Source organism: Myiozetetes cayanensis, unplaced genomic scaffold (genome assembly GCF_022539395.1).
Source record: "Myiozetetes cayanensis isolate MyiCay16 unplaced genomic scaffold, myiCay2020 scf6-25, whole genome shotgun sequence".
NCBI classification, from domain to species: Eukaryota; Metazoa; Chordata; class Aves; order Passeriformes; family Tyrannidae; genus Myiozetetes; species Myiozetetes cayanensis.
Genome location: NW_026087853.1, coordinates 48,749,445 through 48,765,265, shown reverse-complemented (window position 1 = coordinate 48,765,265; position 15,821 = coordinate 48,749,445). Strand labels below are relative to the sequence as shown.

Below are 15,821 nucleotides of genomic sequence, written 5' to 3'. Positions count from 1 at the left end.
AAGAGAATAATAAAAGGAAGAAAAAACAATAATCCAAAACCCAAACCAATAAAAACCACAGGAGGAGACTTTTATGACAGTAACTTACCCTCACCCTGATGACATTGATTTCTACAGCTAGTAGCATTCCATACAGAACAACCAGAAGTCCTGTGAGGCAAAATCGAAGCTGAGAAAATCCAACTCCATTATCACAGAACTTTACAAATTTGATGGTTTTAGTTATAAAAGCTAAAGTCCAATAGAACAGCAATGCTGTAGAGAAAAACAAAACAAAACAAAACAACTTAATCAGCTCCACAGTTGCAAAAATATACAATAGCCTTATAAAATATTCATTCAGAAAGAAGGCAACAGAATATATAAAACCAGAGAGAAGCCTTTCTCATGTCAAAACAGAAGCCTGATTCAATTCCACAAACATTAAAATATTAAGATGATATTAGTTCTAAATGCCTTTTCTATTAGATTTAGTGATATTTGAAAAGTTTCGCAAAGTGAAGCCTGCAGAAGGAAATTTCCATCTGCTGCAAACATGTGTCCACATGATGAGTTTAAGGGAGGGCATTGTTCCACCAGTGAAGGTGTCTGTGAATGATGCTCTTCAGATTTGGTTAATGCTACAAGACTGCCATGAATTTGTCTTGAGGAAAGATTCTCTGCCAATCTCTGGGATGTATGCAGGGACAGATAATAAAATATTTTGCCCAAACACCTCCCGCACTATTCCATATATTCCATATATTCCACATAATTTACAATGTAGATAAAACAGTCACATCAAGGAAGAGATATTCTGGCATTCATAGAATACAACTTATATTTTTTAGTTATATTGAATTTACTGTCTAGAAGTGCTCATGCTACCACCAGTCACAGATAAATAATCCCTGCAATAAGCCCTGGTGGTTTAGAAACACTCAGCAAACTATTCATCACACCAGAAGCCAGCTTCTGTTCCCCATTCTTAAGGAAATGCCTTCCAGGGTTACGTTATTCTACTTTCATTGCTGATGTATCTGCCACGGTGCAACAGATGCAATGTTCTCTGGCTGCCAAGTAAAGCTTGGATGTGCTTTCCAACTTTTGCCGAAACACCAGAGAAAGTCTTCAACCAAAGCATTAGCAACTCTAAGTCTAGCTTAAACAAGGATATTCTCAGGAACTAGCACAAATTTCAAAGAATCCGTGGTGTTCCAGCTACCCTGAGGCACCCCAGAAAGCCCTCTGGAGAGTTACTGTGGGGATACCCTTTCCAAGCAAAGCTAAACTCAACACGGAGAATCCATATGGGATTTGGGACTGCCAATCCTGCTTCTACAGAAATCAAGTTAAAACCTCTCCTTTAAATGGGGACAGTGAATGAAACAGTACAGGAATACTGGGCATTAGGAAATTTGCCAAGAGTCTATCTTCCTCTAAAATTAACAGGCCAGTTTGTAAGAAGAAAGCAGGTATTTGGGCACTGTACTTTAGTGACTGATGCAGTTGCAGAGAGGATTTAAGAGATATACTTACCAAATGTCTCTTATAAAACTTTAGCTTTCTTATGTGAGGCTTCCTACCATCTTCCCAACTTATACTGCATAAAATTTAATCTTCTCATCCTGTTTCAGGTTGCTTCCTTCCTTTGAGGCACTATTCCTTCCTATTTGCAATGTCTGATTACACAAGTGCATATCATCTAATCCAGCAAATGTTCCCAGGCCCCTCAGGATCAGGCTCCTTGGAAAACATAGTTATGGCTCTTTCTTTTAAGCCATAACTACACAGGTGATGTTGTTATATTCTGGCTGGTGACTGCATATTGGCTGAGAGTTTCTAGAAATTATCTCCAACAACTTCCACCGAGTCTGAACTGCCTAGTGATGAGATCACAGAGGCATGCATGGATTTACTGGATTGCTTTAGGTCTATTTTAGATGCCTAAATGACTTCACTTTTTTTTAAGCCATGTAAGATATCTCACCCTGCAACACCTGGGCCAGACCTCTGAAAATTAAGCAAAGCCTCCTACACTTTTATTGAATTAACCCCAATCTAAAAACGCACACACATAACTGGATGGGATTTATTAATTAACCCATGTTTGTTTGGAAAGAAATTTTGCATGCTAAGCAATAAGCATTATTTTTATATGATATTCCTTTAAAAGAATAAACTAATTCCAAGGGAAATATCTACAATGTAAAGGTACAAGAATTTTAAATTAGAAAAATAGATTACTGTCTAGCAGTGGTAAGGCATTGTACAATTAAGATTGGTTAAAAAAAAGGACAATTTTCTTAAAACAAAAAACTCACGCGTTCCCACACTACTATCCATTTTAGATTAAAAACTCGAAGTCCTATTGTTATTTTATAACTTTCTCCTACTGTTAATTTCTGAGGTTTATTTATCTATAAAACAAAGAAACTAACTTAAACAATGGAATCAGACGCTACCATTTAATTACATATTTTGAATGTTGAGAAAGATATCAGATTTTCCAATTCAGCAAGAAAATATTCTAAAATGTGTCCTGCTAAACTGTACAGATGTTATGCATCAAAATTAGCATTATTATGAAAGTCCCCTGGTAAACAGCATTGCATGAGAACAATTACATTTGTTGAAATATAGTTACGGCTCAAAAACATACACACAAAAACGTATTTGGATCAGATCGAAGTGTTCCAAGAGTCGAGAAACTCAACTGCAACCCTGGAATCCACCATTATCTTCAGATAGTAAATATTCCAAACCTTTTCAGCTTTTTTTGATAAGAAATAATGAGAATGACTACTTTGAAATAGCCAAATGTCTTGGATAAGCTCAAAGGCAGGATCAGCAAAGGAACTTTGAGTCCTCGTCTTGCACACCCCAAGGGAACACGCTAATCCCCAGGTCTGTCACGGTATCTATCTGCCTCTGGTTTGTTTATGAAGAGCTACAAATGGGCTTGGTTTCTTTAAGGCACTGAGTGAAATTTTTCTTTTAAAAAGAAAACTTTGCAAAGTTTCACAGGGTTGGAAAATGTCACCCTGTTCAGAGTTAATGAACGGACCTTTAAGGGTCTACTGCACCGCATCAGTGAGAGTTTCCCTGCTGGGTTTAGTGAATTTTGGATAAGGCTCTGTCAGCCTTTGCTTTATGCAGCTACCAACAGCTTGCAGCTGTGAACATCCTGCAGCTGAGGCAGATGATGCCCTGCAGTTTGGTGGAAATTACTGATAGTCAGAAGCAGCAAGATGCCACATCAGGTCATTTACTTTACTCTGTTTGTCCATGTAAATCTCTTCTATAACATTTTAGTGACAAAGAACCCTCTTTTTCATACACTCAGTAAAAAGTTTATCACCAACTGTAGCTTTGCCTCGTGGTTTCCATTTACCCCATAAAATGAGGCTCTAAAAGGAAGCTGCTTCATGGTCACACTGCACTCTAGTGGGTTGATAGCTCAGTATAGCTGTAATTTAACTACCTCATACTGGGCTAATTTGTGATAATTGCCTCATCCCACATGGTAATACAGAGTACTTGCAATTAACATTTAAAGATGACAGTCCTCTTAGTTGTGCAGTTATGAACAAAGGATGGAGACTTCCAGAAAAATCTGTCCTAGGTTCCCTCAGAAACATCGGACAAAGAAAGGAAAACAAGAGAAAAAATAAAATAAATCAAAGGTCATCAGCTTTTGAAGACTTTGAATTAAAATTCAAATCAAACCAACTAAGTGGGAAAGAGTGTGATAGTCTGATTTTCTTTTTTGCCTATGACCTATTAAGATCAGATTTTCTGAAAGAGTCTATTCCTTGGAAATTCTTGCAAAATTACAATTCATCCATAATATTTAAATGTTGGTATTCATTGGTACAACTGCTTACTATTCAAGTATCATCCAGAGCTTAATCAGCATCGGCACTCTATATGCTGAAAAAAAATTATCATAAAAGAGAGATCTCTACAGAGCAGGAGTTATGCAAAATGGGTAATCAACTATCAGCTGTAACTTTGTGCTACCCTTCTCCAAGACTTGACAGCCGCAATGTGGTAATGGCACTAAATTATTTAACCCACAGGCAACTGTAACAGGCTGGCAATACTTCCCTGAGACATAACATCTAGTCGTACTAGAAGGCATTAAATAGACTGTTGATTTATTAAAAGCAGTCCCAAATAAGAAGACATAGGTTGCTAAGCCTGGATAGAAATCTAAGTCTTTGGAGAGGATTTTTTTTTACAAGAGTTATAGGCTCCTTCTGCAGAGGAGGATGCTCACCCCAACATGCAGTATAAAAAAATCTTCAATATTTAAAGCTTTCTCAAATCCAGTTATTACTGACTTTTTCCCACCTGACAAAAACTAGAACAAAACTTTGATACAAAGAGCTACAATAGCACAAGACAAATGTTCAGCAGGATCTATTAATATAGAAAACTGACTCAAACAAAATTTGATGAGCCAGGACCACCAGAGAAATAACAGGTAACAAGATGACTAAACGTGCACATGTCCACAGCCTGCAGTCTACTTAAACAGAAGACAGCATATATGACTGTCAGCAGTAATGGATTTTCTATAGCTACAGTTTATTTACAACCTTGAAAAAAAATATTTAGTATACTAGGTAGTTCTCATTTTCCATTCAAAAGCTCTTAATGCAGTTTTCAAAGGGAGTTTTAGGAACACTAAGCAAGAACAAGCAGGCAAAGTAATATATCCAGTGTGTAATGCTGAAAGCCAGGGATATCATTCCTTAACTCCTTGCATATTTCAACAGACTACACACATAAAGACTGTGCTTCACTCTTATATCATTCTTAAACACAATATGCTGGCATGCAGGGAACTTGGATAGCTTTTAAAGCTAAGAATTTGCCATGCCACTTTTCCCACAAATCCAGTTTTTCCTAGAGAAGCCTTTGGCTCACTGGATCCCCAAGAACACTATAAAGAATACTGTTAGAAGTTAAAAGCATTGAAAATAATGAACAGTTTCAACATATATATTGCTGTAGCTTTATTCATACAAGCCAGCACTGAGACTGCAATGACCTGTCTCAGGAAGAGCAGACACACAGCACCGCAATCACACTTCTGGTCAGTTGTGAGACGTACCGATTAACAGCTTCGGGAAATTGGATGTCTCGATATTATGGTAATAGACAACTGATGTGATGGCTGCCAAAAATGCCATCCCAGCTGGCATGTACAGGTGTAAATGGCGTGATTCCGAGACCCTTCAAAAGAAAGAAGTGTTAAAGTCAAACCCTCGTAGCTATTCAAATGTTTCCCTTTCAGTTTATGAACTGTGTCTTGTACCCAGCTCTGACATAGGATTTTTCTGCAATGAGCTATGGATGCAGAACCCTCCAAGTTTTAATTGAATTTATGCTCCTAAATCACATAGTTGGACTTCAAATTCCTCCCCTGTGATGAAGATGAAAGGTGTGTACTCCTATTTCCTACTGAAATCAATTGGAACACTGTTTAAATTAGGATAAGCAGCTCAGCTCCAAAATGAGAGAAGTTAATTTAAGCTAAACTAGTTTGGGAGCTGTCCATCAAAGTATGCAAATAAGAAGAACTGACAGCACAGTTCAAGATTTTCTATCGAAACATTTTGTGGAAATGTTTCATTTTTTTTCAGTCTGGGAAAAGGAACAGCACCACAGCACAGGAATTGCAGTCAGGCCTGTATTCAGTGACTGCCAACAAACAAAACCTGCAGGAGAATCATACACCCTTACATTTTGACCTATAAAGAAAAACTCTCCTGACACTTTGCTTCAGGCAGCTGCAAAGGGGGTCCTACCAACCACAGCCCTTTGGGAATATGGGAATTGCTGGGCAATGCTATGCACAGTTGGATAGAAATATGTTTCCACCTCCTTGGCCTTGTCATCTTCTCTTCCTCCCCTTTTCATTTTTTTACAACAGGAATTAAGTGCCCTGTGCTGTCAAAAGTTAGAATATCCTGTCTCCCAACCAGCTTCAGGAGAAGCAGCACCAAGAGAAAAACTTCAGGACACAAACATTCAGGGAAATTCACACCTTGCCCTCTGAACCATGGAAAATAGGCTAATAATTTCTTCTCGCTGGAGCAAAAGCTACTTTTGTGCAGTTTGGAGAGACAAAAAGGGCTGTGCTGTCAGGGAAATGGGAGATCATCGCAGGACATCACATGTCTTAGAGCAGAACACCCCAAATGTCTCAAGAGGACCCTTTCCTGTATCTGTACTGTAGGAAAGAAAAGGAAAGTCCTCCCTCACATGGAAATTGGGGTGAACTCTACAGAGCTGGCTGGAGCCATGCTGACAGCCTGTGTCATGAACACTGAATTCCTCTTGCTGACAGTGAGCTTGTATGTGTATACAGCAAAATAAGAAAGGATTCTTCAGACTCTGCAGTCCTCAATGCCAGGTTTTGTACATCAGGGCTGAATTCTCAGCAAGAGAAAAAAAAAGGCAACAGGAACAGATTTCTTCAAACAGCCTAAGCTTCAGTAGGTAACACTGCAGTGGGAGGCTTTTTAAATCTGTTTATTTCACAGTTGCTGGAATTCCCCTATATAACCATATCTCCAATAGGCTGCTTCTATTGCTGAGATGCCAAAGCCTTCAGCACTCAGTTGCTGTCAAGAGGACTTACCAAAATGATCCATTTTGGTCTTAGAAAGCTGATGAGTCTCAAAACTTGCTTTTATGCACTGGAGCACTCGCTAGTCTGCTGAGCACTTGGGGAGGCACAACTGTGGGTTGGCACTCCCCCAGTAGAGCTTGGAGCTTTGATTCTCATCAGGTGACACCTATTACTTAACAGCAGTGTTCTGAGTCAAGTTAACTAGCAAATAAACATAATGAGAAGGATTGCTAAAGAGCCACATAAAAGAGAAAACACAAAGCAGGAGATTCTGCTCTGAGCATCCCACACCCTGATCACTGAATAAGCATAAGAAAAATTCCTCTTTAAAAAAACTGGCACTGAGAAACATCCTATTTATATATGTTTAAGAGAAGTTATAATAATAATGATATCAGCTTCTACAGCAGAAGACTGCAATGCATTTCACACTTCTTGATGGATACTTGTTATATAGATGGCTAATCAGAGAGGTTTGTTCTATTTAATGAGGAGCTTTGACTTCATCATCCTTTTGGTTGCAAATTCATAATTGTTACGAAATTCATACCTCTCTTCAGAAGAAGATGATCATATTCATTGTTATACATCACTAAGTTTTTGGATAAAAAATCAGACTCCTGTGTCACTTGTTTCACTTGGAATAATTTTTCCCCACACATTTCTGTTTAAAGACATCCTAAGCTGAATAACAGATGATGGATCATGCTCACATAATATGAGATGCTCTGCTCCAGGTAACAGATCAGATGTACTGCAAAAACATCAGAAGAAGCTCTGTGGGGTGTGCGATAAGGCCCAGTAAATTCGCTACTTTTATTAGGATGAACAGAACTCGGCTTGGGGAGGATTGGTATGACCTGCTGTGCACATGGGAGTTCCTCCTGAGTAAGGACTGTGGGACTGGGTCCTTGGACATAAAACATATCACGAAAATGTCACCATCTGCTTGAATCATTAGGATTTATCTACGATTACTATTTGGAAAGATAGTGTCATTAAGCTGAACTAAAAATGATTAAGGTCAGTTTTGCCTCTGCACATCACTTGGCAAGGTCTGTGGAATTTCTGATATACAAGGTCGATAGGTTAATCACTAAGAAAACAGATTGTATGTTTATAACCACAAGGAATATGGTCTAGATGAGATTTTAGACAGGGAGAAAATATCTACCCTGAAACCTTTAAACTGCTCAGTTCTACCAGGAGAAAGCAGACATACACTTACCCATCAGACACTATGCCCTCTGCAATTTCACACACCAGCACAAACAAGAGGATAAAAGTCAGTATCCAGCGTAAATTGTGGCCAGGAAAATGAAGCCATGTGCTATGATGTATATGTACTTTGGAACTCTGACTTCCCCATCCTAAATGAGAAAAGAGAATCAAAGAGCTTACTTAACCACAAGGGCGACACACAAAGCTCCTGCATAAAAAAACCCCAAACTGAAACATACATGTAACAATCTAGTGTACCAACATCGACAGAGCTGTGTTGTTATAAGCACATGCATTTGAATATTTTCAGAACCGTGTTTACTCCACTTCATATGGAATAATATCAACAATGCAGACAGGACCCAGCCTTAAATTCCTATACTTTTAGCAACTTACCAACAAGTAATTATGTTGCACTAAACATTTTCCAAATATATTCACAGTTTAAAGAAACGGCAAATTAACATCTTGACAAATATGCCAAACACTAGAATAAATACATTACTTGTTTTTTCTTCAATTCTTTTAAAAAGTTAAAAAAAAAAAAAAAAAGGGCACAAGTTAAGGTGTAAAGCAACTCATTCTCTTGATCTAGTTAAAAATTAACAATACTGAGAAATTCCAGACAAACACAGAGGACCCTCAGCAGCTCTTCAGCTGACCCCGTTTTAACAGTCCCGCTGGCTGTTATTTCCGCACCAGACTTTTTATGATCCCCAGCAGCGAGTGTTAAACCCCGCAGCCCGTGCCGGGGCCCTTCAGGCCGGCCCAGGCTGAGGACAACGGGACCGGGAGCAGTGAGAGCCGCGTGTGCTGAACCACCGGGCCACCTACCGGCACCCCCGGGCTTGTGACACCGAATCACGCACCGCAGGTACCGCAGGAGTCGCAGCCGCCGGGCAACCCTCCTCGTTGCGGGTCCTGGCCAAGAGGGCTGCCCGGAGGCTGCAGCTCTGCAGTTACTACAGGAAGCATTATTTGATAACGTAGGACTTAACTCGCCAGGTTTTCCGGGGGTTAATAGGACATTTATTTCTGCTTCCCGCGCTGCTCGTCAATACCGGCAGGTAAATCCTGCGGTCTCCTCCAGCATCACCCATCTCTCCGCTGCCGGCGCAAGTGGGTTTCACTTGCGGGAGCCCCGCGGACTGTCCTGCCGCGGAGAGCCCCGGCAGGCGGAGATGGACATCGCTGCCGGGGCGGAGAGCGAGCGGTGCGGGGGCAGCGCCGGGAGAGGTGGCCGCCGGAGCATCCCGCAGCTCGCACCGCGTCCTATAATACCCTCCGCAGCCTTCAGCATCCCCGCATGGCACAGAGGGCAGGGCTAGGCCGGGAAACACCCGGTCAGGGGAGACCAGGCAGGCGGGGGGAAAGGCGGCAGCTGCGGGGAGGGAAACCCGCAGCGAGCCAAAGCCCGGCGGGGGAACACGGCGAGGCAACACCGGGGGCGAGGGGGCAGAAGGAAGCGGGGGCGGCAGAAGGCAAGGCACAGGCGGACAGGGCAAGGGAGACCCGCAGGCACCCACCGATGAAGAGGATGGGGAAGGTGATGAAGAGCAGGAAGACGTGCGGCACCACGTTGAGCGCGTCCACGAAGCAGCCGTTGTTGAGCACGCCGTGGTCCACGTTGTAGGCGGTGGAGTTGCCCTCGTCGCCGCAGAACGCCAGGGCCATGGCGGGACCCTGCGCGCAGCCCGGCGCCGCCTCCGCCCCGGCGCACATCAGGCGGGGCCGGCGCGGGTGCGCGGCCGAGGCTCTGCCCGCACCTGCCGGGAGCGGCACCGGCCCGGCCCGGCCCGGGCACCGCGATCCGCTCCCCGCTCCGCCCCCGGCAGCCAGCCCAGCCCAGCCCGCCCCGGCACCGCCCCCGCCCGCCCCGAGGGGCTCGGGAAAAGCCCCGAGCGGCGGCAGCGGGGGGAGCGCCCGGCATGGGGGGAGCCGCGGCATCCCTTCCCCGGCACGGTGCGAACGCCCCGTGGCAGCCCTGGGTAGTCCAGAGCGCCAAACCCCGTGTTTCAGGTCTCTCTCAGTATTGTTTCATGAATCGTTAATATGACAGAATATAAAAAAAAATAGCCCACTAAATTAGTGATGACGGAGGAACTATAGACTACAGGAAGTGTATTCTTTCAGCCTTGTCAGCTTCGTGCTTTTTCTCCGCTATGATGAAGATATTATTAGATTAAGTCGTGTATTCAGCCATACCCTCTCCTCAAAGGAGGCTTCTACATCATATCCTAAACAGCTGTTATGTTCATTCCTTACTTACCTTTTTTTACCCCTAACGTGCTCAAGCCTAACTTTTTCTTTCCTCCACCAAGACTGCCACAATCTGTGGAAATCAGACCATTAATTTGAGTGGGTCTCATGTCACTCCCTATGCATATTTATGTACCTCAAAGTAATCTATAAATCAAACTTTTCAAACCTTTTTTACTTGAGTAGAAGTTAGGCTCAGCCTAGCTAAAGCTGACAAAAAGCTCTAACCAAATACCCCTCTGCTGGGGGATAATACTGGAAAGTAAAACGTGACATGCATCAGAAGCCTGCACTTCCCAGCACAACGTGGGTCCAAACCTGAGATTCAAATATCTCTGGTGTGTAGCCATGAAGTACTGAACAATAAGATTCATAACCAAATCCTTTCTCTTGGAGCTCCTTTCATTCCTAGTCACATTTTTCCATTGCTTTGCTGAGTATTTGCCACTTCCTACAAACAGAAATGCATACAAATAATGCCCACATATCAAGGCTTCACTCTTCAAAATATGAAAGCTACAAGTTGGCTAAATGCCTCTAAGGGAAATGTCCCCATAAATAAAAAATTTCTTTGTTCTTCTTTCAACGTAATAGAGCACATTCAATTTCTAGGATAGACAGCTCCACTAATAGACCTGAAAATTACGTTTGTCATGCTGCTTTTATTGATCTTGCTGTTGGACAAGATCACAGAAAAAGCAATTCTATGGATGCATCATATTATTTCCTATATATGGTCTTTTGGAACTACAGCAGTGCAGTTAAGAATAAAAATCAAAAGACAGACCTCAAGCCAAATCCTGTGTATTCTCAATGTGAAAGTCATACTCACACTGAAAAGACTACAATCATTTTTAAGTTTTGGACAGACTCCAGCATTCATCTGAACTTCTGGTTAAGCTCATCTCTGTTATCCTAATACTTGTTTAATAAACAGTATGAGCAGTTTGCATACAGATAATTTTAGATTAATTTATATTTTACTATTTCCTGAGGCCCCAAGTGACACAAGGGCTCTGTGCTACAGAAGAACAAAGAGCAACAAAGAACTCTTGACAGTTTACACTCTAGAGACTGAAATCATGGTAAAAATTTGGGAGAGGAATCATCACCACCTTCACTGTGGCCACAGAAGTAAACACAGAAATTTAAGTTTGCCCAGTATCTCCAAAGCAGTACAAGAACTGAGCTCACCTCCCAATATCTGCATGTTCTCTGAACATGCCATCTTGCTTTACTACAAGTTGTCAAACACAACATTTTTTAAAATATGTATCTCAAACAACAAAACATCAGGCAACTCCATAGTTTTGAATTTGAAATTTATCTTTTCAATGGTTTTCAAATGCAGCCTGGATTACCTAGTTACCATGGAGGTTTAAAATTAATGGTCTCAGTCCAGGTCCTAGGACAGATCTGCACCCATCACAGAGCTAAAGCTGAGTCAGAAATGAGTTGGCAACCTGAACAGAAAAGTGATGGATTAAATGCGGAAGTGTTTCAGATTACAACTAATTACTTAATGAAATACTGAAAAAAACCCAGACTAAGAGAAATCAAAACAGTTGGTAAACTGAAAATGGTAAGCTGAGCATTCATAGCAATAACTGACACATGCATACACACACAAACGTGAAATAAATCACACTTCCAGTAACAATGCTCCAATTTTGTCCCTGCTGTAATAATGAAATTGGGTGCCAAATGTGGACAAATACTGATTTTCCTTACTAGAGCAGCAAATGACAATTTCTTTTTCACTCGCAAAAAGTGAAACTCTATTTTGTGACTTCACAAAATAGTGCTAAAGTATAGTTTGTTTATGTAAAGCTTAGATGTGATTGCCTGTGGTGTCAAAGGACTGAACCTCCTTACCCAGTCTATCTCTGCTAGTCCTGTAGGCTTTGGAGCAGGTCACAGTTTCTTTCTCAAAGCTGTGATTTTGTGAAGCTTTGTGAGAGCAGAATCACTTCTCAAAATGCAGAAAAGGCAAAGAAAACACGAAAACAACAGGTAGACAGACCATGTTCATCTGCATGTTGCAATGCAACCTAATTTTTCACAGAAGTCCCTTTAGATCTTGTTTCCCTCTCTCTTTTCTGACTATTTCTATATCATAAAAAGCTTCCTTCTCCATTATTTCATCATATCTGTTAGAAATCAAGGCATCAAGTTAGATTCTGGCAACCACTAGCATATTCAGTAGGTGACTGGAAATATTTTGGAAGCATTCTGATTATTTAAAACTGATTTCCAAAGAGACAAGGGCAATATTATTCACTCAAGGAAATTAATTTAAGGAAAAATCTCTTTTTATGCTTGCCTTGGAATTTGACTTTGTCTACAGGATGCAGACAAGTTTTGGTTTTGTAGTGAAGCACTGACACTTCAGAATTTGAAACCTGATAGTTGTTTTCAACAGATTTTCATTTACGTGGAAGCTTTCATTTTTATTTTCTACCTCTGTCATTTGTTTCTTGCTCCTCTTTTTCACCTGCTTTGCACTGACTTCTCTTTCTCATTAATGCTGAGGTAGGAGGAGTGGTCCCTCCCTAAAAATCATATTTTGCTACTGTGCATCACTTTGCAGCTTTTGGCTTGTGTTTGCATTTAGAAACACAGATACAAAAAAAACCCCCAAAACCTTTGAAGGTTCTGAACAGCTACAGCCCATAATCAAAGTTAGATGGTTAGGCATATAAATTTAGGCATCAAACAGGAAAATTAAGTCATTAGTGAGACCAATGATAAACAGGAAATCTTAATCAGAAAAAAAAACATTATTAAAGCAAATTCTCATTGTGATTTAGAATTAGCTAAACAAGATACACTGATCTTTGACTTTTGGTTCCTTTTAAACTCTTCTCTTGGATGCAGAGAGGAAGGAAGCTACCAATCCCTTTCAAAAACACATTGGGAAAGGCTGAAACCAAAAAATTGGACAAAATCACCTCCAGAGAAAACTGTTGTTTTATTCCAGATGGAACAAAGAACTCCATTCTATAGTTTCATAGAAAACATCATTTAACAAAGAAAATAAATTTCCTTTGAGAAAATAGTCTAAGGTAAAATGTTACTATTAAAATTAGTGCAATAAGCATAACCATAGGATCCTAGAATAACTGGGGAGGAAGAGGCCTTAAAGATCACCTTGTTCCAACTCCCCTGCCATGGGTAAAGCCACCTTCCACTAGACCGGGTTGCTTGGAGCGCTATCCAACCTGGTCTTGAACGCTTCCAGGGATGGGGCATGCAGAGCTTCTCTGGGCAAACTGTTTTAATGTCTCTCCACCTTCTGAGTGAAGAATTTCTTCCTGGTATCTAAACTAAACCTGCTCTCTTTCAGTTTAATAATAGTGCAGAGATTCACAGAAATAGCCGTTTTTCTGTAAATAAACCTTATTAATTTTTAATTGCTGTCTCTCATTAAAAATGGAGCAAGAACTTATGAGTAAGCAGATCTGTCTTAAAGCGGAAACAAAATACAAACTCTTTGTTGGACAATTATCTTTAGGCAAACACTCAGAGAAGTGTTTTAGATTGGAGCAGCTTATCTGTTAAGTGTGTGCCACAAAGTTCAGGCATCTTGCGGCTTCAGCTACATTCATGATCTCTATCATTAAGTCATTTCATGAAGCACATTTTCCAACATTCAATATAACATTCAGGAAATTATTCTTGCTTTGAGCTAGCTCCTCAGTTTAATACTGCTTCCCAGTTCAATAGGGCCAGAGCAGTGCTCACTTGGCAATGCCATATGACACCTGAAACCTGGGGAAAAAGCTCACTTTTCTCTTCACTCACTCTCCTTTGAAGTGTTAAAAAACACTCATGCATTTGGGGCTACCTGGCAAAATTCACGATAAATCATCTGAAGGGCTGCAGGCTGTTTCCCTTACCAGCCTGACCTATGGATAGGCTTGATGCTCCCCTGCCCTCCTGCATCACCAGAATTCTTCACAAAAATGAAGACAGTACTCTCCAGGCACAGTGCTTTCCTCAAGTGGCAGAACTCTGCATCTTGCTCTCACTAGGCAGAGGGGTCACTGTTGCATTCATCAGCTCTCTCTCCTCTAGGCATCCACTTGTCACCTCAAAAGAAAAGCCAGCTTTTCGTCAAAAGGATTGCTTTTCCTCTGAACCTGCCTGTGCATTTACTCCACCTACAGCTCTGATTCATCCTGTACATATTTTTGAAGGTAATTTATTACCCCAGCTAGAGTTAGCTTGGTTGGTGCTCAACACTTGAAAATATTTTAAGCTGAGCTGAGAAATGCTGAGGCAAACAAAGCAGCACTAATGTTTCGAAAAATCAGTCCTAAACCATCCTTCTGTTCACTCCTGACAATCCTTGTACATAGATGTTCTTTTACAATCTCAGCATGATCTCACTGATCACATCATACCTTAGTTTATTATCCAGTATCTAAATGCTTAGTGTTTTGAGTACTCCCTGTGTAGTACTTGTAGTACAAGTGTTGTGTTTTCCTTAGGAGAATGAGTTGAGTGCTGTGAACTAACTCATGCCCATAAACAACTCCTGGCTGGCTCCAGTGTGGTATTCTTAAGCAAATGTTATTTTAGTTATGGATTCAGTTAAGTGCTGATATGATACTTGCCTTGTTATATGGGCTCTTGTATATACAAGATTATTTTGCCTGTTTATACTAAAACATACACACACATTAACAAATAACCATAACAAATAACATAACCAGCATTAATTTCCAAAAGATTACAGAGCTAAAAAGTCACTGGCCTCTCTAGGAACCCTTCCAAAAACCAGAAATTAGTCTGAAAACTAAGATTTGAATTGTTTGTTGAAGATTATTAGAAACAAAACAAAGATATCTTTCTTTTTCAGAATACAAAACTTTTTCTGTTCAGGCACACGGAGAGTTTTAGTTAGTTGATTTGTTTATTGATGACCTGGGAATTGTTCCAGGCTATCTTCAATTTATCCAATGGGTAAAATCAACACAATAATAGAGTGAAACAAAGCTATCAATTCAAACTTGGATTTGGAATGTATTTATCTTGTGCTGCTATTTGACAAAATTATACAGAAAATTAACAAAAAGAGTGTCACAGTTTAATGAGGTTTTGCACTACATTTTTTCTTCTATTTATTTTTAATAGGATGCAATGCGGCATTTATTCTAGCTCTTAAAATAATGACCAAAAATCATATTGTGAATTAAAAAAAATAAATCATGAATATGCACAAAAAGTTTGTTCCTGTATAGCCAATACTGTTTATTCCCTGTTGTGATTTATCATATAACTAGTCAATTGTCAAAGGCCTATTTCAGGAGGCCTTCCTCTTGAGTTCAGCCCACATGCAGACTACATTTGGGACTTTCAGATGCTCAAGGGAGCTAAAACAACCAATATCCACACAAAATACACAGAAAATTAATTTAATAGCTTAGTAATTGAACTTCTAGCCAGTAGTATTTTTTCCCTATTTTTTTCCTACTTTCCACAATGATTTTAACCTGAAGCTTATTTTCTCTTGGAGTAGCACAGTGCTGTTTTTTGTACAGCAAATTGTCGTACCTGGCTTTTAAGTGTGGAAGCTTTACATGAAATTGTTTGTGACACTGTCACCTGGAAGCAGTAATTCCTGAGTGTCCTCACGTATGGCAGATGTTCACAGCCTCAGACTTCAAACCAGCCAAAGATCCTCTGCTCTGGGTAAGTGTTCTTTATACTG

The 15,821-nt window shown here is 40.6% G+C and overlaps 1 protein-coding gene across 2 annotated transcripts in view; it reads right to left on the bottom strand.

Moving 5' to 3' along the window:
• The window catches only part of ABCC8 (ATP binding cassette subfamily C member 8), a 78,418-nt gene extending 68,793 nt beyond the window's left edge, over nt 1–9,625 (bottom strand). For both annotated transcript variants that reach the window (XR_007631533.1, XM_050336351.1), the window contains exons 1-4: nt 9,373–9,625; nt 7,854–7,995; nt 5,102–5,223; nt 89–255 (exon numbers count right to left, since the gene is read on the bottom strand). Coding sequence is in view for 1 of the 2 variants with exons in the window: in XM_050336351.1 (XP_050192308.1) it covers nt 89–255; nt 5,102–5,223; nt 7,854–7,995; nt 9,373–9,568 (627 nt within the window). In the remaining variant the exon portion in view is untranslated. The remainder of the gene's footprint in view (nt 1–88; nt 256–5,101; nt 5,224–7,853; nt 7,996–9,372) is intronic.
• Between the last annotated feature and the right edge of the window lie 6,196 nt (nt 9,626–15,821).